This window comes from Mesoplodon bidens, assembly GCF_964165515.1.
Source record: "Mesoplodon bidens genome assembly, chromosome: 15".
Lineage (NCBI taxonomy): Eukaryota > Metazoa > Chordata > Mammalia > Artiodactyla > Ziphiidae > Mesoplodon > Mesoplodon bidens.
In genome coordinates this window covers 34,151,127-34,175,570 of record NC_138171.1, presented here as the reverse complement: position 1 = coordinate 34,175,570, position 24,444 = coordinate 34,151,127, and the positions used below count along the sequence as shown (strand labels likewise).

Sequence of the window (24,444 nt, the reverse complement as noted above, 5' to 3'; positions counted from 1 at the left end):
AATAATAGTGGTGAGACTGAACATACTTGTCTTGTTCCTGATCTTAGAGGAAATGCTTTCAGTTTTTCACCATTCAGAATGATGTTTGCTGTGGGTTTGTCATATATGACCTTTATTATGTTGAGGTAGGTTCCCTCTATGCCAACTTTCTGGAGAGTTTTTATCATAAATGGGTGTTGAATTTTGTCAAAAGCTTTTTCTGCATCTATTGAGATGATCATATGGTTTTTATTCTTCAATTTATTAGTATGGTATATCACATTGATTGATTTGCATATATTGAAGAATCCTTGCATCCCTGGATAAATCCCACTTGATCATGGTGTATGATCCTTTTAATGTGTTGTTGGACTCTGTTTACTAGTATTTTGTTGAGGATTTTTGCATCTATATTCATCAGTGATATTGGTCTGTAATTTTCTTTTTTTGTAGTATCTTTGTCTGGTTTTGGTATCAGGGTGATGGTGGCCTCATAGAATGAGTTTGGGAGTGTTTCTTCCTCTGTAAATTTTTGGAAGAGTTTGAGAGGGGTGGGTGTTAGCTCTTCTCTAAATGTTTGATAGAATTCACTTGTGAAGCCATCTGGTCCTGGACTTCTGTTTGTTGGAAGATTTTTAATCACAGTTTCAATTTCATTACTTGTGATTGGTCTGTTCATTTTCTGTTTCTTCCTGGTTCAGTCTTGGAAGGTTATACCTTTCTAAGAATTTGTCCATTTTTCCAGGTTGTCCATTTTATTGGCATAGAGTTGCTTGTAGTAGTCTCTTAGGATGCTTTGTATTTCTGCAGTGTCTGTTGTAACTTCTCCTTTTTCATTTATAATTTTATTGTTTTGAGTCCTCTCCCTCTTTTCTTGATGAGTCTGGCTAATGGTTTATCAATTTTGTTTATCTTCTCAAAGAACCAGCTTTTAGTTTTATTGATCTTTGCTATTGTTTTCTTTGTTTCTATTTCATTTATTTCTGCTCTGATCTTTATGATTTCTTTCCTTCTGCTAACTTTGGGTTTTGTTTGTTCTTCTTTCTCTAGTTCCTTCAGGTGTAAGGTTAGATTGTTTGAGATTTTTCTTGTTTCTTGAGGTAGGCTTGTATAGCTATAAACTTCCCTCTTAGAATTGCTTTTGCTGCATCCCATAGGTTTTGGATCATCATGTTTTCATTGTCATTTGTCTCTAGGTATTTTTTAATTTCCTATTTGATTTATGTACCAGATGAAGGAACAAGATAAAACCCCAGAAAAACAACTAAATGAAGTGGAGATAGGCAACTGTGATCTCTTGATCTCAGTGATCTCTAGGTTATTTAGTAACATATTGTTTAACCTCCATGTGTTTGTGTTTTTTACGTTTTTTTCCTTGTAATTCATTTCTAATCTCATAGCGTTGTGGTCAGAAAAGATGCTTGATATGATTTCAATTTTCTTAAATTTACTGAGGCTTGATTTGTGACCCAAGATGTGATCTATCCTGGAGAATGTTCCATGTGCACTTGAGAAGAAAGTGTAATCTGCTTTTTTTGGATGGAATGTCCTATAAATATCAATTAAATCTATCTGGTCTGTTGTGTCATTTAAAGCTTGTGTTTCCTTATTAATTTTCTGTTTGGATGATCTGTCCATTGGTGTAAGTGAGGTGTTAAAGTCCCCCACTCTTATTGTGTTACTGTCGATTTCCTCTTTTATAGCTGTTAACAGTTGCCTTATGTATCGAGGTGCTCCTATGTTGGGTGCATATATATTTATAATTGTTATATCTTCTTCTTGGATTGATCCACTGATCATTATGTAGTGTCCTTCCTTGTCTCTTTTTTTTTTCTTTGCGGTACGCCGGTCTCTCACTGTTGTGGACTCTCACACTGCACAGCACAGGCTCCGGACACGCAGGCTCAGCGGCCATGGCTCACGGGCCCAGCCGCTCTGCGGCATGTGGGATCTTCCCGGACCAGGGCACGAACCCGTGTCCCCTGCATCGGCAGGCGGACTCTCAACCACTGAGCTACCAGGGAAGCCCCTTCCTTGTCTCTTGTAACATTCTTTATTTTAAAGTCTATTTTATCTGATATGAGTATTGCTACTCCAGCTTTCTTTTGATTTCCATTTGCATGGAATATCTTTTTCCATCCCCTCACTTTCAGTCTGTATGTGTCCCTGGGTCTGAAGTGGGTGTCTTGTAGTCAACATACATATGGGTCTTCTTTTTGTATCCATTCAGCAAGCCTGTGTCTTTTGGTAGGAGCATTTAATCCATTCACGTTTAAGGTAATTATCGATATGTTTTTTCCTATTACCATTTTCTTAATTGTTTTGGGTTTTTTTTTTTTTTGTAGGTCCTTTCCTTCTCTTGTTTTTCCCACTTAGAGAAGTTCCTTTAGCATTTGTTGCAGAGCTGGTTTGGTGGTGCTGAATTCTCTTAGCTTTTGCTTATCCGTAAAGCTTTTGATGTCTCCATTGAATCTGAATGAGATCCTTGCTGGGTAGAGTAATCTTGGTTGTAGGTTCTTCCCTTTCATCACTTTAAGTATATCATTCCACTCCCTTCTGGCTTGTAGAGTTTCTGCTGAGAAATCAGCTGTTAACCTTATGGGAGTTCCCTTGTATGTTATTTGTCATTTTTCCCTTGCTGCTTTCAATAATTTTTCATTGTCTTTAATTTTTGCCAATTTGATTACTATGTGTCTTGGTGTGTTTCTCCTTGGGTTTATCCTGTATGGGTCTCTCCGTGCTTCCTGGACTTGGGTGGCTATTTCCTTTCCCATGTTAGGGAAGTTTTCGACTATAATCTCTTCAGATATTTTCTTGGATCCTTTCTCTCTCTCTTCTCCTTCTGGGACCCCTATAATGTGAATGTTGTTGGGTTTAATGTTGTCCCAGAGGTCTCTGAGGCTGTCTTCATTTCTTTTCGTTCTTTTTTTCTTTATTTTGTTCCATGGCAGTGAATTCCACCATTATGTCTTCCACGTCACTTATTCGTTCTTCTGCCTCAGTTATTCTGCTATTGATTCCTTCTAGTGTAGTTTTCATTTCAGTTATTGTATTGTTCATCTCTGTTTGTTTGTTCTTTAATTCTTCTAGGTCTTTGTTAAATATTTCGTGCGTCTTCTCAATCTTTGCCTCCATTCTTTTTCCGAGGTCCTGGATCATCTTCACTATCATTATTCTGAATTCTTTCTCTGGAAGGTTGCCTATCTCCACTTCATTTAGTTGTTTTTCTGGGGTTTTATCTTGTTCCTTTATCTGGTACATAGCCCTCTGCCTTTTCATCTTGTCTATCTTTCTGTGAATGTGGTTTTTGTTCCACAGGCTGCAGGATTGTAGTTCTTCTTGCTTCTGCTGTCTGCCTGCTGGTAGATGAGGCTATCTACTATACTATCTTTTTTTTTTTGCGGTACGCGGGCCTCTCACTGTTGTGGCCTCTCCCGTTGCGGAGCACAGGCTCCAGACGCGCAGGCTCAGCGGCCATGGCTCATGGGCCCAGCCGCTCCGCGGCATGTGGGATCTTCCTGGACTGGGGCACGAACCCATGTCCCCTGCATCGGCAGGTGGACTCTCAACCGCTGCACCACCAGGGAAGCCCTATACTGTCTTTTACCATTATATTTGCCTTTCTGGTGTTGTTGGTTTCTTCATGTCTTTGGTTATTATCTAGTTTCTAGTACCTGAAGAACTCTCTTCTTGAAGAGTAAGTTTGCTGACAATGGATTCTCTCAGGTTTTGTTTATCTGAGAATGTCTTAATTTCTCCATTTTATTATAATTTGCCATGTATAGCATTCTAGCTTGACAAACTTGCTATCAGCATTTTAAATATGTCATTTATGCTTCCTGGGGATAAATCAGCTCTTGATCTTGTTGAGGACTTGTGTATGGTGAGTTGCTTCTCTTTTCCTGATTTCAAGATTCTCTTTTTGTTTTTGGCTTCCAACATTTTATGATGTGTCTAAGTGTGGATGTCTTGGAATTTTTCCTGTTTGAAGTTCATTAAGCTTCTCAGAGGTGTCAATTAATTTCTTCATCAAATTTGCGATGTTTTTGGAAATTATTTCTTCAAATATACTTTCTGCCCCTTTCTCTCTCTTTTCCATTCTATTATGCATATGTTGTTGATCTGTAAGGCTCTGTTAAGTTTAATCTTCATTTTTTTTTGTTTAAAAAAATTAAAAAACACAGTCTTTATTTCCCTCAAAGGGGGTGCACTATTCCTGGAAGTACAGTAATACCTGGGTCAATGCGTGGAGTGGATGGAGCAAGTTCTATTCCATCTCCTAGTTCCAAAAATCCATTTAATATATTGTCCTTGGATAGAGGATGTGACAGATATTAAACTGATAGGAATAGCTACTATTCTTGCTTCTTGGCCTTTTGGCTAAGATCTATTCATTCTTTTTTTCCCTCATGCTGGTTAATCTCAATAGACCCATCTTTAAGTTCACTGATGATTTGTTCTGTGTCTAAGACATCATTCTTAGACTTTCCTTTAGTTCTTTAGACATGCTTTCCTTTAGTTCTTTGAACATATTTAAAGTCTTTGTCTAGTAAGTCCAATGTCTGGGCTCCTCAGGGACAGTTTCTATTAATTGCCTTGTTTTTTGCTTGTATACGTGCTATACTTTGAATGTCTTGTAATTTCTTTAACAACTAGTCATTTAGAATAATGTGGCAACATTGGATATAAGATCTGCCCCTCCACCCCTTGCCCAGGGTTTGTTGTTGTTGCTCATTGTTTGTTCGTTCAGTGACTTTTGAGTTGATTTTGTAAAGTTTTTGTATTCTTTGTTATGTGTAGGCACTGAATTCTCTGCTCAGTTAGCTTAGTGGTCAGCTAATGATTGGACAGATTTCCTTACACACTTGGAAGCAAAAATTCACCCAATCTTTGCCAAGGCATTCTGTGTGCATGTTGGGGCATGCCTTCAACATTCAACCAGGAAGTTGACAATGCTGCCTTAAACCTTCACTTCCTGCTTGCACAGAGCCTCAAAGTCAGCCAGAGGTGAGACCTCAGGGTCTTTTCCATTTTCTGTGAGCATGTGCAACAGTTCTATAGATGCATGTGACCTTCTAGATTTTCAGGAACATGTTGGAGTTCTCAAAGTCCCAATGAACATCTCATTCCCAGCTTTGCCTTTTAAGTTTTTTGGTTAGTCTATTGTTTGCCCCCAACTGTTATCTAACCCCCCCACCCGCCTCCCCAAGCAGCTGTGAAGTTGAACCACTTCCTCTAACTGTTTTTAACAAATGCCTCCAGGGAAAAGACTTTTTGCATTGTGTGAGCTCTGAGTCAAATAAAATAGAATCTTACAAATGGGATCTCCCAGGAAACCACGAGAAGCATCGAATAATAATAATTCTCTGGGAATGAGGCTTTAAGGGAGCACCAACCCGTTCTGCCTCCTCCAGTGGCTGCTGGGCTGTTGGTTTTCAAAGCTACCACGGAGCTGGGGGAGGAGGAGTGGGAATAAGACAAGGCAAAATGCCATAAGCCTTGCTATTCTTACTGAGATTTAGACATTTTTCTTGAATAAACCCTTTTCAGCTTGAATAAAACAAATTGCTGCAAACCTTTGGTCAGTTTCCAGAGTTCTAAAAAAGTTGATTCTATTTTTCAGGTTTCTTGTTGCTTTTCTGGAGGAGAGAATTTTGAGGTCCTTGTTCTCCCATTTTTGCTGCCACCCACTAGCATGTTCTTACTGCATGGGATAAAAAGGTGCTGGAGATCCAAGTGATGATAGGAATTACCTATCCCCCAGAGCATGGGGAGTGTCCCACAAATCAGTGAGACCACCAAATATTCTTCCTTCCCCTAATACAGACCAGCATACCCATTGAGACATAGTGTTCAAGCCAGCTTCTTCTAATCAGATAGATGGCTAGACTAGATGACCTATGGTTCCTTTTGGCAGAGACTCTGACTTGAATGTATGTCTCCTTGCAGGTCAGACTCACCCTACAAGAAATAATCAATGGTGTCAATGCCTCAGATCCAGAACTATGTTTCCAGGCCACCCAGGCAGCCAGGTATCGCCAAAGAGACTTGTATTGTTGACAGATGCATAGCTAGAAATGGGTTCCAGCAGCCTATTTGGTTTCTTGGCAGTGGCAAAATGCCCACACAATATAAGAAAAGGCCAGTCCATCCAAAAGTGAGATGAAATTGCTCCTCTACACTGTCCTTGAGAACAACTTAAGATATGCAACTGTGGTCAGAGATGAATGGCTTAATTTAAATTGGCCTCAACAGGAATGGCGGCTCATAGATAATAACTAAAGGGAAAAATATTGCTTCATCACTGCAGAGTGCTACAGGCTGAACTCTAGGATATGAAGGAGCTCTGGCCCAGCGGTTTGTTTCATTTGATAGTTAGGAATGCCAAGAACATCCATAAAGGAGGTTCTTCTTACCTGCCTCACAGGACATGTTCTTGTCTTTTCTCTTACACTGCGAAGGAAAATGCTGTCCCGGGAAAAGAACCCTCCTCTGAAGCTGATTGTTGATGCAGGGCTCATTCCCAGGCTGGTGGAGTTCCTGAAGTCATCCCTTCATCCCCGCTTGCAGCTCGAGGCAGCCTGGGCTCTGACCAATATTGCCTCCGGTACTTCGGAGCTGACGCGTGCTGTCGTGGACGGAGGGGCCATCCAGCCCTTGGTTGAGCTCCTGTCTTCCCCTCATATGACTGTGTGTGAACAGGCAGTGTGGGCCCTTGGTAATATAGCAGGTGAGCCTCTCCCCTCGGTGGGGGGCAAGGGGCAAAGAAAATGGTGGGCCTTGTGAGTGGCATGCGATAGGAATTCTTTGGGTAGTATTGTAGATCAGACACTTTAAGTATAAATACCTAGCAATGCTGGGAAGAGTAGAACGGGCCTTTCCAAAATTCAGAGTCAAGTTCAGAGGCCAAAAATTGAAGCTGAAGCTAGAAGACATGGTATGTTCTGAAGCTCCAGGCTGCGTAGGGACACCTGCCAAGACTGGGGTCCTACAGCCTCAGGGCTTAGTGGCTTCAGGAACAAAAGACAAGTCTTTGGCTCATGCAATGTGGGGATTTTATGACAGACCCTTACATCACCCAGTACCCTAAAAGAATTCTACCTTCAGTGAAAGTTGCCCAGGGAATACACACGAAAATGTCTGCTTAGTTTAGGATAAAAGTCTCCCCTGAAAACGCAATCCTAAGACTGGCCTCATGGATTTGGGACTGGATGCTGTATTCCCTGCATGGTCTGGGAAAACACAAGCTGGGGAGTGAGTGCTGTCAGGTTAGGAGCTCCAGGATCCCTGGCTGAATATAAATGTGACGCTCTCTGGGGGAAACAAACTCAGTTGGGCCCCTCAGGATTTTGACAAATTAAGGTCAGCCAAATATTAGCAATTTCAAGTTCAGAAAGTCAACAATCCACTATGACTGAGTCAGCAGAAGCAAACAATGTGATTAGACCTCCAAGGACTTCAGAGGATGGAATTAGCAAACACAGAATATAAAATAAGTCTACTTTTTAAAAGCTTGCAGAAATAAAGCAACTATTACAGAGACTTCGTCTCTCATTTTGCTTAGTGCAGTAAGGAACAGGCAAAATCGGGTGGTGTAGTATAACTTATACCTTGCCTGATGATTGAAGAATTACAGGCTGAGACGTCTAGGGTCTAAAATTGGTATTCTAGCCAAAGTAGCAGACAACTGATGGCTAGAATCTATCCATCTCCCAGACTTTGTTCTGAGTTGCATTTGGAAGTTACTGCCCCATGTCAAAGCCTTCTGGGAAGACAATTTGGTCCATAGTGGCCTTTGTCTCCTGAGAACCATGCTGTGAAATGCCACCAGCATTTAGAGTGTGCTGCCTGGGCCCAGTTGGCTGGCTCCTTGGTGGGTCCAGAGACTCTGCTTATAGCAATCCCTGCTGTGTGGTGCCTGATTTCCACGTCAGGCCACCTACTCAACCAACATGTCAGAGACCCAGGGTCTAGTTCATGGCTATACTACTTGCCCAAACCAGGAATGAGTTTTGGCCTCTCCCCCTTTGCAGAGACTTGTGAAGAATTACTCACCCAAACCAGGACTCCCTCTGTTCTCTCTTTGAGTGTCATGTTCTTGTCTATTTGTAGGTGATGGACCAAAATTCAGAGACGACGTTATCTTGAGTGATGCCATTCCACATCTGCTGACCCTGGTTTCATCAAGTACACCAGTGAATGTCTTTTCTTAATTAATTTTATTTATTCATTTATTTATTTGGCTGCATCGGGTCTTAGTTGCGGCATGCGGGCTCTTCGTTGTGGTGCACAGGCTTCTCTCTAGTTGTGGTGCATGGGGTCAGTAGGTGCAGTGTGCGGCTTAGTTGCCCACTGGCATGTGGGATCCTAGTTCCCTGACCAGGGATCGAACCCGCATCCCCTGCATTGGAAGGCAGATTCTTAACCGCTGGACCACCAGGGAGGTCCCCAGTGAGCGTCTTTTTAATGAGGTAACCTATTTAGGTAACAGGTTCCCAAAGTTGGGAAATGGGGTATGTAATTCCAAATCAATGCTAGGCCGTGTGGTTGCTGCCCAGCCCCCTAACGATAGCAGTGATGAACAAGGCCTAGGACTGAATATTACTTTGCGTAAGAGTTGATCCAAATTTGTCCTCAAGGGCAGTAGTGCTGATCTCTCTTTGCGGGGGCCGTTGAGGATTAGAAGAGATCCATTCAAGTTTCTCTAAGCTTACAATCCTGCAAAAGTAGATGACTGAGCTCTCTGTTCCAGGGGCACAGACAGAATTAGTGGCTCACCAGTTCTGTTCCTGGGTAATAAATAGGGTTTAGGTTGGAAGCTTAGGGTCCAAGTCGATTGCTGTGGCAACACTAGAGGGCTCCCTGGGTTAGGAATGAAATTTGGGTTCTAGATTTGCCTCAAACAAAAACGAAGAGAAGGCAGCTTCCAAAAGTCAAGGGAATACATGCCCTGCCTTCAAGGTGAGAGAGAACCTGATATGGTTGAACCGGAAAAAGGCTGGCATGACCAAGGGAGCTTGCAAGGAGAGAGCAATATAAGATGACAAGTAGGACGAGGGACTTAGACATCATCTTGGTGGCAAAAGGAAGGCTTTGGAGGATTTCAAGGCAGGAAGTAAAGTGGCCTGATTTTCCAGAAAGACCATTCTGGCTGCTTGCTGTAGGATTATAGCAGCGGAAGATGGAGAAGCAGATGGACCTGGGTTGCTGCTCTGATGGGCATAGAAGGGGGAGACAGAAAGAAGCGAGGATGCACTCGGGTTTCAGGTTAGTTTGTTTAGAGCACTGTCCTCCTAGAGATGTGGGGAGGATAGAGGGAAGAAGGAATCGGAGCCTTAGTTGTACCTATTAAGTTGAAGCCAGTGAGAGGCACCATTGCAGCAACAACAGATAGATAGATATGCAGGTCTGTCTAGATGATTGTGCATGTATGTGTCATCCAGCTGGGCAAGGTCAACCAGAGCAGGGATCAGCCAATCTAACCTGGCCCACTGCTTGTTTTTTTAAATAAAGTTTTATTTATTTGAAATAAACAGCCACGCCCATTCATTTACATACATATTGCTGTGGCTTTTGCAGTGTTACGAGGGAAGAATGGATAAGTTGCAACAGAGACCACGTGACCTGCAAAGTTGAAAAACTTTACTATCTGGCATTTTACAGAAAAAGTTGGCTGACCTCTGCTCTAGAGTGTGAGGAAAACCAGGACCAAGTCCTGAGGGCTCTGAAATTCAGAACTCAGTAGAACCTGCCAAGAAGAATGAGAAGAAACAGCCCATTTGGCAATACAAAACCAGGCTTGGTATCACAGATGGCAAAAAAGAGCTTTTTCAAAAAGCTTGGATTTGGTGACTTGGAAGGAACTGATTTCATCACTAACTCCAAAGAAGTAGGGGAAGAAACCAGACTAGAAGGGGTAGAAGGAGAAGATAGACAGTGAATACAGATGCCTCCTTGAGGATGGATTCTGAAAAATAGAAGTGGGGTGATGGCTGGAGAGGTGCCAAGGGTAGGGGTTGAATGTCGCAGAGTGTGTTTCTGTACTGGTGGGTCTGATCCAGAGGAGAGAGGTGATCCTGGGGTTGGATGGGAAGACTGATCTTCAACTAGAAGATCAAAAACGTGGTTAGGACATGTTGGTAGAGTTCATAGGCTGGTGGGAAGACCAAGTAACTCCTGCTTGATCTTTGTTTCATCAATGAGAAATGAAATTAGGTCATCAATCGAGTCAAGTGGGGAAGGACATTTTGAAGAATATAAGGAAACCTCCATCTGACGTTTGCATATAAAACAAAGCTCATTCTCTGTGTTCCTCCTGTACTTATTACCTAGAATAAATTCCTGTTTGAAGCTCAAAGGCTTGGGTTCATGCGGGTCAATCCTATTGATCAAAGATGGTCAGGACACATTGCCATTGGTGTTTTCCTTCTTTGCACCCCTTGCTGGAGACAGTCTCCTCGTTACAGGTCACATTCCTGCGGAACATCGCGTGGACCTTGTCCAACCTGTGCCGGAACAAGAACCCATACCCTTCTGACCACGCAGTGAAGCAGATGTTGCCTGCCCTCTTCTACCTCCTGTGGCACCCAGACGGAGAGGTTCTCTCGGACACCTGCTGGGCTCTGTCCTACCTCACTGATGGGTCTGATACACGCATCAGCCAAGTGGTGGACACGGGGGTCCTGCCCAGGCTGGTTGAGCTCATGAGCAGCTCAGAACTCAATGTCTTGGTAAGTGTCCCGGGTCGTGTCGTCTCTGTAGGGGCCTTCAGATTAGCGTCTGTGGGTCATCGTCACTCGAGCAGGTTCTGTTCTCTCCCCAACCCCCAGCCTTCCCCAGCTGACGTTCATCCTTTACCTGGAACAAAGCTGTTCATCTGCATTTCCCTGGTCTCTGCTACACTGTAGCCAAAGACTTGAATTGACTTTGATCCAAAATCCTAGTGGGTATTCAGTGACTTACTTTTTCTTGGTCTGATAACTAGAAAAGATAGAAGAGCACCAATTAAAATTGCTTATAATCCCTCCACCCAGTGAACTATTCTTTTGTGGCCTTTCATTCTACTGGTCTATGCATGTAGATGTTAACAAGTTGTTGTGCATGTTTGTGTGTGTGTGTGTGTTTTAACGTGAAGCTCGTAACATTTGAATTTCTTACTCAAGTATAAAAGATAATTCCCCCTTATCTTCTCCCCAGCTGGTTCTCTTAGACTACTTCAGATATAGGTGAAAAGTAAGTAAAACCAAGGTCAAATACTTGACTCTGAGACATAAGTCACTTACATAATATACTTCTTGAAAATGTAGTTTGAAGCATGGGTACCCCTTTTGATTTCTATGCCTAATATTGTATATTATGCAGTCTTAGCAATCATCTGTTCTGAGATGAGGGTAGCATTCCTCAGAAGTCAAGGTTAGTTTGGGGATAGTGCTGGGGGCATGGAAGGTGTGAAGACAACATCTTCAAGAAGTTGTTTATCGTGGGGGCTTGGGGCCCAACTGCGGCAGTCCTGGCAAGGCTGTGATTGGCCTATGGCACTTCCAACATCTCTCACTCGAGTAGCAGATACCTAGCATGATAGGCTAGGAAAACTCTAGAACTGTTTATGGGCTGTGCTGGGGCTGCCACTACCATGCAGAGAAACCAAAATAAATCCACAGTCAGCCCTCCTAGGACAGTTGTCTTAAGCCCAATCATAGACCCGTCCTGGGGACCTTCAGAGTTATTGAGAGAAGCTTTATGAATACACCAAAACAAAAATGCCACTGAGATTTCACTAGCTCTAATAACATATACAACAGAAACTTTTTAAAATTAAATTAAATTTTTTATTTTTTTTTGAAACTTTTTTTTTTTAAATGAGGTTAATTATAGGGACCAGCCTCATTCCCAAAGTGGTTTGTGGTTGTTGAGTAGTTATTTATTTATTTATTTTAATTAATTAATTAATTAATTTATATTTTATTTTTGGCTGCATTAGGTCTTTGTTGCTTCGCGCGAGCTTTCTCTAGTTGCGGCGAGTGGGGGCTACTCTTGGTTGCAGTGCGCGGGCTTCTCATTGCGGTGGCTTCTCTTGTTGTGGAGCACAGGCTCTAGGCACATGGGCTTGCGGGCTCAGTAGCTGTGGCTCGCGGGCTCTAGAGCGCAGGCTCAGTAGTTGTGGAGCACTGGCTTAGTTGCTCCACAGCATATGGGATCTTCCCACACTAGGGCTGGAATCCGTGTCCCTTGCATTGGCAGGTGAATTCTTAACCACTGTGCCACCAGGGAAGTCCCTACAACAGAAACTTGATACTCGTGCTAAATACAAATTCAGTAGAAATTATTACATTGTAAAGACAACCATCAATTTACCAATTTTCCCAATGTAAGGATATGAAAAGGACGGCATCATTTGATAATATATCTCTTGACCTCTATCCCACTTGAGCTGGAACTACTGGGAGGCTGGCGAGTACCTTTAAACTATGTAAACAGCCATGGATGCACGGAATTAATAAGGATCGTGGATATAATCATTGTTCACAGGCTTCCAGAAAACCATCAGCACAGCACGACGGATGTTTGGGAGGGCACGGAGCTTGGTGCAATGGTCACCTTCCATGGTGATGAATTCACGGTACTTGGTGACACTTTCTCACCTTGTTCTTCCAGACCCCCTCTCTGCGCACTGTGGGGAACATTGTCACAGGCACGGACCACCAGACCCAGCTGGCCCTGGACGCGGGCATCCTAGCTGTGCTGCCCCAGCTCCTCACACACCCCCGCTCCTCCATCCAGAAGGAGGCAGCCTGGGCCCTAAGCAACGTGGCCGCGGGGCCCCGCCAGCACATCCAGCAGCTGATCGCTTGCGGTGTGCTGCCTCCCTTGGTGGCTGTTCTAGAAAACGTAAGTGACCCACATGACAAAAGGTTACTCTCCAACGGGCCCTGTGTTGAACTCCTTTAGCTCTTCAGAGGCAGGCTGAGAAGCAAAACTAATTGAGATCATGACGAACCTATGAAACATTAAGTTTCCTAACTCTCCCTGAAAAAAAGAAAGGTGCATCCCATTTTGGACAATCCATTAAAAATTTAGAAGGCTCAGCAAGCATTGGCCAGTGAAAAGGTGATCCCACAGCTCAAATACCCAGAGGAATCTTGAGCTGGTAAATACTGGCTTATCTCTAGCGTTAAAAGAATGTGCCATCTACTCTCCTTGGCAAAAAGGGATGAGGTTTGGTTTTGTTTTGTTTTAGGAGGCAAAACGTATTGGGTTACAGTGATATTATACACTGAAGAAACGTGGCCTTTGCAGTGTAAAAATCACATTGATGAAAGGGGTAATATATATAGAAAATCCAGATATAACAGTAGAAATACAATAAAGCTTCCTTCTTCCTCCTGATTCCCACTTCCTTTCCCCAGGGCAATTACGAGTGTCAGCATTTCTTTTTGTCACCTTTTAGTGGATGAGCTATGTTTAAACCATCGACTTGTGAAACAAGTCAGGAGTGGTGACCTGGGGTTGGGGGCAGAGGTTACTGAGTAGGATGGGGAAAAGGAGGCACTGGCCGTGTCCTGTTCTCAGGTTGGCTGGTGGGTTCCCAGGTGTGCATAGGTACAAAAAGCTAGCCCAGGTTTGCTACCCAAATCATGGCATCTTCCAGTCTATTGGACATTTCCTATCCTGCTGTGAGTCTGTACATATTCTAATCAGAAACATCCAGTCAGAATCAAGAAGTAATCTTTTTTCAAACTGCACCTTTTGAACTATAGCTTGCTTGGAGCCATACTTTTTTTGTTGTTGTTTTTTGGGTTTTTTTTTTTTTTTGGTGGTTCTTTTTTTTAACTTTGTTTTAAACTGAGTCAGTTTTCCCCAGCCATAAAATGGGAATAACTCCTGCAAAGGGATAGAAGGATCTGTGATAAATGACTCCCTTCTCTCTGGGCCAAGTGCTTTTTATAAATGTAAGGGATGCATTGAGTGTTATCTCAGTGGCTTTCCTCTGTCCTCTCCAGACAGTGTGCTCAACTTTGTAGCTCTGGAGCTTCTTGTCCAAAGTTCTACTGGAGCAGAAAGACTAGAAATGTAGACATGGGTCACTATAACCTAAAATCCCTAATTTGTATTGATTGGGTGATGTTGGTTCTCTTTTGCCAATAACCTGCCTTAAGAAAGTGAGTCTGTTTGAACTTAGAACCTCCCTCTAAGACCCCACATGAGTCTGCCTTTCCTCCTCCTTGGCTTCTCAAAGATGCTGTCTTCTGCTCAAAAACTAAAGGCAGGTTGCCAAGGGATTCTGTGTAAATTGCACATATAGTCCTGGGAATTAGGTAGTCCAGCCTACCTAGAAACTGAACCATGTTTGCATCACTATATTTAAATTCCTCAGGATCTGTCAAGAAAGGAAATGTTCTCTCTCTGCAGGGAGAATTTAAAGTCCAGAAAGAGGCTGTCTGGACAGTGGCTAACTTCACAACTGGGGGCACCGTGGACCAGTTGATCCAGCTTGTCCAGGCTGGAGTCCTGGAGCCACTAATAAATCTTCTCACCATCCCAGACACCAAAATTGTTCTCATCATTCTCGACATCCTCTTTTTTATCCTCCAGGTGAGCTGTTCTGAACAGGTGGGTTTCTAAATAGCAGTCTCTAAATTAAGATGTTTAATTTGGTCCTTAAAACCTAACTAGGATTCTCTTTTCCTCTCCACTTCCTCACCCCCTCCCTTTGTCCACACATCCTGTGGATGACAAGACAAGAGGCCTTTCAAAGAAGGTCCATCATCTTCATTTTCTCAGATAAGTGTTTGTGTGCCCAGCACTGTTTTAGATGTTCAGGAAATGACAAAACAAAGTCCTTGTTCTATAGAGCTTATGTATTAGGGGGGAGGGGAACAGACACATCAGATAGAGAGTTACGGGTAAAATATATCTGATAGAGGGGTAGTTACTGATGGCCCAGAGTGGAGAGGGGATGGTTATCTCTTATATGTAGTAGTTAGGAGAAACTTCACTGAGGAAGGACGTTTGAGCAAAGACCTGAAAGAAGTGAGTCCTGTGGATACCTGGGAAAGAGCACTCTAGGTGAAGGAAACCGTAAAAAGCAAGGAGGGGGGTGTGGCCAGAGCAGAACAAAGGGATGAAAGGTGGTGGGAAACAGGCTCAAGGGACCCAGGGGCCAGATCACGGAAGGTCTGTGAGAACGTGGACTTGCTCTGAGTGAGATGGAGAAACAAATCAAAGGTCTGAAGCAAGGAAAAAAATAGTCAATGAACCACGTGGCTGGCTCTTTTGGAAGACTGAAACATAGAATATACTTGAAGGAAGCAGCAGGACGTTAGCGATGATAGATCTCGAGGGACCATAGTAGAGTTCCTTTTCCATTCAGCTATGTGGCTGGGAAAATGGACCACAAAGCCTTGAATTAGAATTCTAGAAAAGTCTTATTTCTGAAATGTAAGTTAAGCCAGTATTTACATACTATTTGTGTCGGTTGTATACTGAACAACAAATTACTCCTTGGTGGCTTAAAACAAACATTTATTATCTCACATGGTTTCTGGGGTTAGGAATCTGGAGGCAGCATAGTTGGATGGTTCTGGCTCAGGGTCTTTCATGAAGTTCAAGATGGAAACTGGGGCTGCAGTTTCATCTGAAGGCTTGGTGGAGGCTGGAGGATCAGCCTCCAGGATGACTCGCTCACATGCCTAGAAAGTTATTCTTACCACATGGATTCCCTGGGACTGCTTGGGTGCCCTCACATCATGGCAACTGGCTTCCCCTGAAACAAGTGACCTTAGAAAGCAAAGTGGAAGCCCCAATGTCTTTTATGACCTGAGAAGGAGGTTATTTCAACAGTATCCTATTGGTTACACAGATCAGTCCATTTCAACATGGGAGGGGGCTACACAGGGGCATAAATACCCAGAGGCTGGGATCATCTCAGGCCATCGTGGAGGCTGGCAATATTCATTTGGTTAAGGTCTTTTTATATGTGACTAAGCCATTTGAAAAGTTTCAAAGTAACACTGGAGGACTCCTTTTATTTATTTTTATTTATTTATTTTTGGCTGTGCTGGGTCTTCATTGCTGCGTGCAGGCTTTCTCTAGTTGCGGCTACTCTTCGTTGTGGTGCATGGGCTTCTCATTGCGGTGGCTCCTCTTGTTGCAGAGCATGGGCTCTAGGCGTGAGAGCTTCAGTAGTGGTATCACGTGGGCTCAGTAGTTGAGGCACACGGACCCCAGAGCATGCGGGCTTCAGTGGTTGAGGCTTGGGGGCTCTAGAGCACTGGCTCAATAGTTGTGGTACATGGACTTAGTTGCTCCGTGGCATGTGGGACCTTCCCGAACCAGGGCTCGAACCTGTGTCTCCTGCATTGGCAGGCAGATGCTTAACCACTGGACCACCAGGGAAGTCCCCAGAGGACTCCTTTTAAAAGCTCACTTAAAGCATCCTTTTCATGTAACTGTCCTGGAAAGAACTGCCCTGAGTCAAGAACAGATTGGAAACAGCCCAATTAGACGCTTAGACTTTGAGCAAACCACAGACACAGAGTACCCACTTGGCAGCCAGAGGCAAAGTTGGACATAAAAAACGTGTGAAAGCACACTTGGGGGGCTATAGAAATTTAAGTTCATTTCATTCATTTGAATTAAACACTTGGGATTTTTTTTCTTGGGAGAGTCTGGGCAAATCCCATCTGATGGACCAGTGAAGCCCCTATATCAGATAGTGGCACGTGGGACACTGAGAGAAATCAAGATGAAATAGAAAACAGTTTCAAGTGGGCAGCAGAGTGCAGTTGTGGTTCTCTGAAGTAACTTGGGGGCCATCTGCTGTTCTGTCAAAGTCCAGAATCCTTCTCCAGGGCTCCTACTGCCCTGGGGCATCCCCCACTTCCCAGTTTTCTTGGAGGCTCACCTAGCACATTGGTTCTTACCTCCATTTTTTCACTGAAAGCCAAGAGCTCATTTTGGATGTACAGATAGGACTAGAAGGTATCAAGGCTTAGACAGAAGTGCAAACTCTCATCAGATAAATTATGGCCTAAACAATATTTAATTTGATCCATAGGAAGGTTTGGGTTTTGTGTTCATTTGTTTGTTTTTATTTCTGTTTACAAAATAGTCAGCAGAACACTACAGGATGCCAAAGTTGCTTCTTTCTCCCTCTCCACTTCCCCCAAATATTCTGTTTAGCTGGACCACTCCCTTTTCTATAAATATGCAGCACTTATTCCCTCACAACTTTGTCCTTGCCATTCCTTCTCTTGGGGATGCTGTTACCCTGTGATGGACCCTGGCACCGTACTATCCATTAAGAACTTGATACTTTCCAAGCCTCTTGTGCACATCTTCTTTCTATAAATTAAAACTCTGATCATTTATTATACTTTCTTTTTTTAAATTAATTTTTTTATTGAAGTATGGATGATTTACAATGTGTTCATTTCTGCTGAACAACAAAGTGATTCAGTTATACAAATATATACGTTCTTTTTTATATTCTTTTCCAATATGGTTTATCCCAGGATATTATACTTTCTATACTACAGCAATTATTGTCTCCCCCGATAGTGTGAGTTATGAAAAGGCTTTCTCTAAATCCTACCTTTATTTCTAGTTTTGTATGCCTTGCTCATAGTATATGTACAAATGTTGAGTGAGTGAATACCCATGGGTGAGAAATCCAACGATCAGCATTGGATTAAATCAAATCACATCATTTGTTTCCAGGGACCTCATTAGTTGCCATGGTGTGGCTTCTGTCACCCAGAGTCTCCTGCCCTACCCCTCGAGGCTTTCCAGGGAGTGCAGGGCCAGAACATCTGCATTTACATAGCATCACTTGCACATTCTTTTCTCTGTTTTTAATCGTTTTTTTTTTTTTCTTCTGTACGTGGGCCTCTCACTGTTGTGGCCTCTCCCGTTGCGGAGCACAGGCTCCAGGCGCGCAGGCTCAGCAGCCATGGCTCACGAGCCCAGCCGCTCCGCGGCATGTGGTATCTTCCCGGACTGGGGTGCGAACCCGTGTCCCCTGCATCGGCAGGCAGACTCTCAACCACTGCGCCACCAGGGAAGCCCCTTTTCTCTGTTTTTAAAACAATCTCCATTAATTAGAAGGGAGATACCTACCAAATAGTGTTTAGTGATGGATATATAGATGATGGCATATTCAGCAAAAAAAAACACAAAAAACAAAAAAAAACTGTATTTTGTGCAGTGAAGATAAACCTCAAGAGACAGATGACAAATATCCAAAATGAGAGGAAGACAATGCAATTTTAAATCAGTCTGGGAAAATAACACTACAGCCACCCATTCTGGAATGGGTGGCTTTCGTCCGATTCTGCTGAGGTGAAGCCCCACGTCCTAAGGGCTTTGGTTTAGAGTCTCACTCTTCTACGGCCCACAGGCAGCAGAGAAGATTTCTCAGAAGGAAAACATGTGTCTGCTGATAGAAGGACTCGGTGGAATTGATAGAATTGAGGCTTTGCAACTTCACGAGAACCGTCAGATTGCCCTGACTGCTCTGAACATTACTGAGAGACACTTCTCTGAGGTAAGTGCCCAGACCTCCTGGGCAGGTGATCACCTGGCAGGTACCTGAGCTGTTCCTGGGATGTGGGTGATGGACAGGCGGGATTCTCTCATGACTTGGCCCTGAGTTTCTCCCCATCCATGTTATCCAGGCCACCTTTGAGTGGCAGCTTCCTGGCTCCTGGAAGCTGTTCTAGACCCATTAATCTCATAGAAGTTTGTCCTGCTGCCTCTGGTGTAGAATTTCACTCTTGTTTTTGTTTTCCCCTACTCACCTCTCTTGGGGGAGGGAGAGGGGGAAGAAAGGAGTACGATGCTAAAGTGACTTTGTACTGAGAAATACAAACAATGAAGGCAGGCCCAGCTTTTGAACAAACTTTTTGCTACTTACTGCATTTTGTCTCTTTCCCGAATATGTTGATTGGGAATGAACTCAACAAAAGGCTCCCAGAATTCCTGCAGGAGCAGGGAATAATGATCAGAGAGCATTAGATACTTTTTTAAAGCTTTTTATTATAGTAAAACATATGTAACATAAAATTTACCATGTAAATCTTTTTTTTTTTCTTAATTTTTGGCCACACCCCACAGCATGTGGGATCTTAGTTCCCTGACCAGGGACCACACCGCAGCCCCTGCACTGGAAGGCAGAGTCTTAATCACTAGACCGCTGGGGAAGTCCCTACCATGTAAATCATTTTTAAGTGTACAGTTCACTGGCATTAGGTACATTTTACACTGTTGTGCAACCATCAGCATCGTCCATCTCCAGAACTTTTCCAAATGAAAACTCTGTCCCCATTAAACAATAAATTGTCCCGTTTCCCACTCCCCCGACTCCCCGCCAGGCCCTGGTAACCACCATCTTACTTTCTGTCTCTGTGAATTTGACTACTAAGTGCCTCATAAGAGGAATTGTATGGTATTTGTCCTTTTGTGACTGGCTTTTTTCACTTAGCATAATGTCTTCAAGTTTCATCTGTGCTGTAGCATTTGTCAAAATTTCCCCCCTTAAGCCTAAATAATACTCTATTGTATGGATATACTACATTTTGTTCATCTGTTCATTGATGGACACTTGGGTTGTCCTTTTGGCTACTATGAATAATGCTGCTATGGATATGGGAGTACAGATATGTCCGAATTCCTCCTTTTATCTCTTTGGGATAGATACCCAGAAGTGGAATTGTTGGATCATATGGTAATTTTGTTTTTCATTTTTGAAGAACCACCATATTGTTATCCATAGTGTATATACCATTTTACATCAACACACAAAGGTTCCCATTTTTCAACATCTTCACCAATGCTTGTTTTCTGTTTCTTTTTGTTATTGTTGTTGTTTTTGTTTGTTTTCTTGTGTTTTGTTTTTTGATCATAGCCATTTTAATGGGTATGGAGTGGTATCCCATTGTGGTTTTTCTCTTCCAGTTTTATTGAGACATAATTGACATAGAGCACTGTATAAGTTTAAGGTGTACAGCATAATGATTTGATGTACATACATCATGAAATGATTAGCACAATTAGTTTAGTGAACATCCATCATATCATAGGTATAAAATAAAAGAAATAGAAGAAAAAAATTTTTTTCCTTGTGATGAGAACTCTTAAGATTTACTCTAACAACTTTCGTATATAACATACAGCAGTGTCTTTTTAATTAATTAATTTATTTATTTATTTATTTTTGTCTGTGTTGGGTCTTCGTTGCTATGCACAGGCTTTCTCTAGTTGTGGTGAGTGGGGGCTACTCTTTGTTGTGGTGCACAGTCTTCTCATTGTGGTGGCTTCTCTTGCTGCGGAGCATGGGCTGTAGGTGTGCGGGCTTCAGTAGTTGTGGCTTGTGAGCTCTAGAGTGCAGGCTCAGTAGTTGTGGTGCACAGGCTTAGTTGCTCTGCGTCATGTGGGATCTTCCTGGACCAGGGATCAAACCCGTGTCCCTTGCATTGGCAGGCAGATTCTTAACCACTGCGCCACCAGGGAAGTCCCAGCAGTGTTAATTATATTACTCATGTTGCACATTACATTCCTAATAACTATCTTATAACTAGAAGTTTTTACCCTTTGACCGCCTTCGTCCAATTTGCCTTCCCCTCCCACCCCCCCACCTCTGGTTACCACAAATCTGATCTCTTTTTCTATGAGTCTGCTTGTTTTTGAAGTATAATTAACCTATAATACTGCGTTAGTTCCTGGTACACAGTATAGTGATTTGATATTTCTATACCTTTTTAAATGTATAGGAAATGATCAAGGTAAGTCTAGTTACCATATGTTGCCATACAAAGATATTACATATTACTATATTCCCCATACTGTATATTTCGTACCCATGACTCATTTATATTATAACTAGAAGTTTGTACCTCTTAATCTCCCTCACCTATTTCTTTCACCCCCCTTCCCTCTGGCAACCACCTGTTTGTTCTCTCTACCTATGACTCTGTTTCTGTTGTGTTTGTTTTGCTTTTTAGATTCCATATATAAGTGAAATCATACAGTATTTGTGTTTGTCTGACTTACTTCACTTAGCACAGTGCCCTCTAGGTCCATCCATGTTATTGCAAATGGCAAGATTTCATTCTTTTTATGGCTGAGTGATGTTCCATTGTGTGTGTGTGTGTGTGTGTGTGTGTGTATCATATCATTTATCCATTCATCTATCAGTGGGCACTTAGGTTGCTTCCATATTTTGGCTATTGTAAATAATGCAGCTATAAACATTGGGATGCATGTATCTTTTCATATTAGTGTCTTCATTTTCTTTGGGTATATACCCAGGAGTGGAATTACTGTATCATGTGGTAGTTCTGTTTTTAATTTTTTTGAGGAAACTCCATACTCTTTTCCACAGTGGCTGCACCATCTTACATTCCCACCAGCAGTGCACGAGGGTTCCCTTTTCTCCACACCCTCGCCAGCACTTTAAAAAAATTTTTTTATTTTTTTTATTTTTTGCGGTACGCGGGCCTCTCACTGTTGTGGCCTCTCCCGTTGCAGAGCACAGCCTCTGGACATGCAGGCTCAGCGGCCATGGCTCACGGGCCCAGCCGCACCGTGGCATGTGGGATCTTCCCGGACCGGGGCACGAACCCGTGTCCCCTGCATCGGCAGGCAGACTCTCAACCACTGTGCCACCAGGGAAGCCCCAGCACTTTTTATTTGTTGTATCTTTAATAATAGTCACTGTGACAGGTGTGAGGTGATAGCTCATTGTGGTTTTGATTTGCAATTTCCTTGATGACTGGTGATGCTGAGCATCTTTTCATGTGTTTGTTGGCCATCTGTATGTCTTCTTTGGGAAAATATCTATTCAGTTCCTCTGCCCATTTTTAATCAGGTTTTTTTTTTTTTGATGCTGAGTTGTATGAGTTCTTTGTATATTTTGGATATTAACCCCATATCAGATATATCATTTGCAAATATCTTTTCCCATCCAGTAGGCAGCCCTTTTCATTTTGTTGGTAGTTTTCTTTGCTATGCAAAAAGCTTTTTCGTTTTCTATAGTACCATTTGTTTATTTTTGCTTTTGTTTCCCTTGCCTGAGGAGACCTATCCAAAAAAAATATTACTAAGACTGGTGTCTATGTTTTCTTCCAGAAGTTTTATGGTTTCAGGTTTTATATTTAAGTCTTTAATCCATTTTGAGTTTATTTTTGTATATGGTTTGAGAAAGTAGTACAGTTTGATTCTTTTGTATGTAAACTGTCCAGTTTTCCCAACACCATTTTTTGAAGAGGCTGTCTTTTCCCCATTTTATAGTCTCACCTCCTTTGTCGTAGATTCATTGACTCTTTGTAGTTTTTGATTAGATATTTTTCATATGAGGAAGGTGAGATCAAAGTTCCTAAGTGGCCAGGTAAACATGGGACTAGGGGTTTACACTCTGTTAGGTGTCACACTTGAATCATTAGCAAAATCCAGAGCCATACAGTAAATATGACCAGATTGGTAGCTCTTCCTAATGAGTGGCAGCTAATCTTCGTCTGGGACCAAGAGGATGCTCTCAAAGCAGAGAAGACCCAGAACAGTGATTAGCATCTTCTGGGTTAAAGCCTCCTAAGAAAACCTTGTAATTAGGAAACTCATCCCTTAAAGGGGAGATGGCTCCTGAGGACTCCTCCAAGGGCTCCAAGTTAAAGACTTCTGATCTAGAAGCAATTGCTACACCTATCATACCCGTAACTCAATGTAAGGTTAATGTTCTTTATAGTGAAACTGCTTTTAAAAATAAGCCAGAGGGCTTCCCTGGTGGCGGAGTGGTTGAGAGTCCGCCTGCTGATGCAGGGGACGCAGGTTCGTGCCCCGGTCTGGGAAGATCCCACATGCCACGGAGCGGCTGGGCCCGTGAGCCATGGCCACTGAGCCTGCGTGTCCGGAGCCTGTGCTCCGCAACGGGAGAGGCCACAACAGTGAGAGGCCCGTGTACTGCAAAAAAAAAAAAAAAAAAAAGCCAGACACAGGGGACTTCCCTGGAGGTCCAGTGGTTAAGACTCTGCCCTTCCAATGCAGGGGGCACAGGTTCGATCCTGGTTAGGGGAACTGGATCCCACATGCCACGCGGTACGGCCAAAAAAAAAAAAGCCAGACACAAAAGGACAAATACTGTATGATTCCACTTACATGAGGGACCTGGAGTGGTCAAATTCATAGAGACAGGAAGTAAAAGGGTGGTTGCCAGAGGCTGGGAGGGAGATGGGAACGGGGAGTTGTTTAATGGGTACAGAGTTTTGGTTTGAAATGATGATAAAGCTCTGGAGACAGACGGTGGTGGTGGCGAAGTAATGCCACTGAATTGTCTACTTCGTGGTGAAAAAGGGTAAATTTTACGGGATATATGTTTCACCACACGCACAAACTGCATTTAAGGTCCATCCTGAACAATAGTTCAATGCTTCTCTCCTTTGATCTCTCCTCTGAGGGAGCCTCAAGTCTGACAGAGCAAATTCTAATCCACAGAAGATGTGAAGGAGTCAATTGTGCAGGAATAATGTGCTGAGAGCCTGAAGGTATAACAGTGTCTCTTCTCCCCTGAAGGAAGAAGAAACTGGCACAACCTTACCAGCCCGGGACCAAGACCATGAATTCTTAAAGCACTTAACAAACACATACCAGAGCTCCACAACTCCTAAATCAGGGACCAGACCCAAAGAGTCACCTCTTTAAGAACCCCTTCCCCTTGGTGTACCACAGGTATAAAGCTTTTAAAACTTGAATGATAATAAAAATTTCCACACTTTCACCTCCATCTATCAAAAACGCAGTTAAACCACTTGTACCTTAAAGCCACGTGGAATCCATCTCCTAAGAACATGTGGTTTAGTGGTTACCTTTCAGGATCTTCAAGGAAGATCTTCAGAGTGGGATGGTCTATAGCTACCTAGACAAACTTTGAGTTGCAATTTAACCAATATTTCTTATATTTATTTGACTGTGGGCCCCCTTCCCTTTTCCTTGTCATGTAATGCCTGTTAATATAGAACATTCTTGAAGGAGAGCTGGGTGGGCAGTGGTCAAAGGGAGAGAGTGACTGGGATAGGAAAGACCTAGAAACACAGTACTAGGTGGTGTGGGAATGGATGTGGGGTATGTTTAAAGGAGGATTGGACTCGATTTGTATGATGTGAGTGTAGAGACTAAAGTTATATTTTGCTCTAAAGCGTCACATGGAAATGTCATGCCCAAAGCACAGTCTTTGCTGGTCCTTGACAGGTAAGGAGGAAAGATGTATGGGTGTCCATCCAAAATATGGCTGGAAGGCAGTTCGTGGTCTCACAAGCTTCTCATCCAGTGGTGAGAACAAATCTATGATTCAGTGGACACTGGGCTTTCCAGTCAGTATCCTCATCTCCTTTTGGGGTGACTCCGCCAGCTGCTGAGGGCTGTGTTGGGGGGATGGAATCCTCTAAGGGTTCTGCTCTCCCACATGAAAATGGAGGG

The 24,444-nt window shown here is 43.0% G+C and overlaps 1 protein-coding gene across 1 annotated transcript in view; it reads left to right on the top strand.

Annotated features, from left to right (window-relative positions):
• The window catches only part of KPNA7 (karyopherin subunit alpha 7), a gene marked incomplete at its 3' end in the record, with an annotated part of 53,344 nt that extends 29,674 nt beyond the window's left edge, over positions 1-23,670 (top strand). Inside the window, exons 5-12 of the mRNA XM_081255141.1 lie at positions 5,929-6,011; positions 6,441-6,709; positions 8,092-8,174; positions 10,446-10,709; positions 12,634-12,867; positions 14,389-14,571; positions 18,377-18,523; positions 23,542-23,670. Of these exons, the coding sequence (XP_081111267.1) occupies positions 5,929-6,011; positions 6,441-6,709; positions 8,092-8,174; positions 10,446-10,709; positions 12,634-12,867; positions 14,389-14,571; positions 18,377-18,523; positions 23,542-23,670 (1,392 nt within the window). The remainder of the gene's footprint in view (positions 1-5,928; positions 6,012-6,440; positions 6,710-8,091; positions 8,175-10,445; positions 10,710-12,633; positions 12,868-14,388; positions 14,572-18,376; positions 18,524-23,541) is intronic.
• Positions 23,671-24,444: the final 774 nt, after the last annotated feature.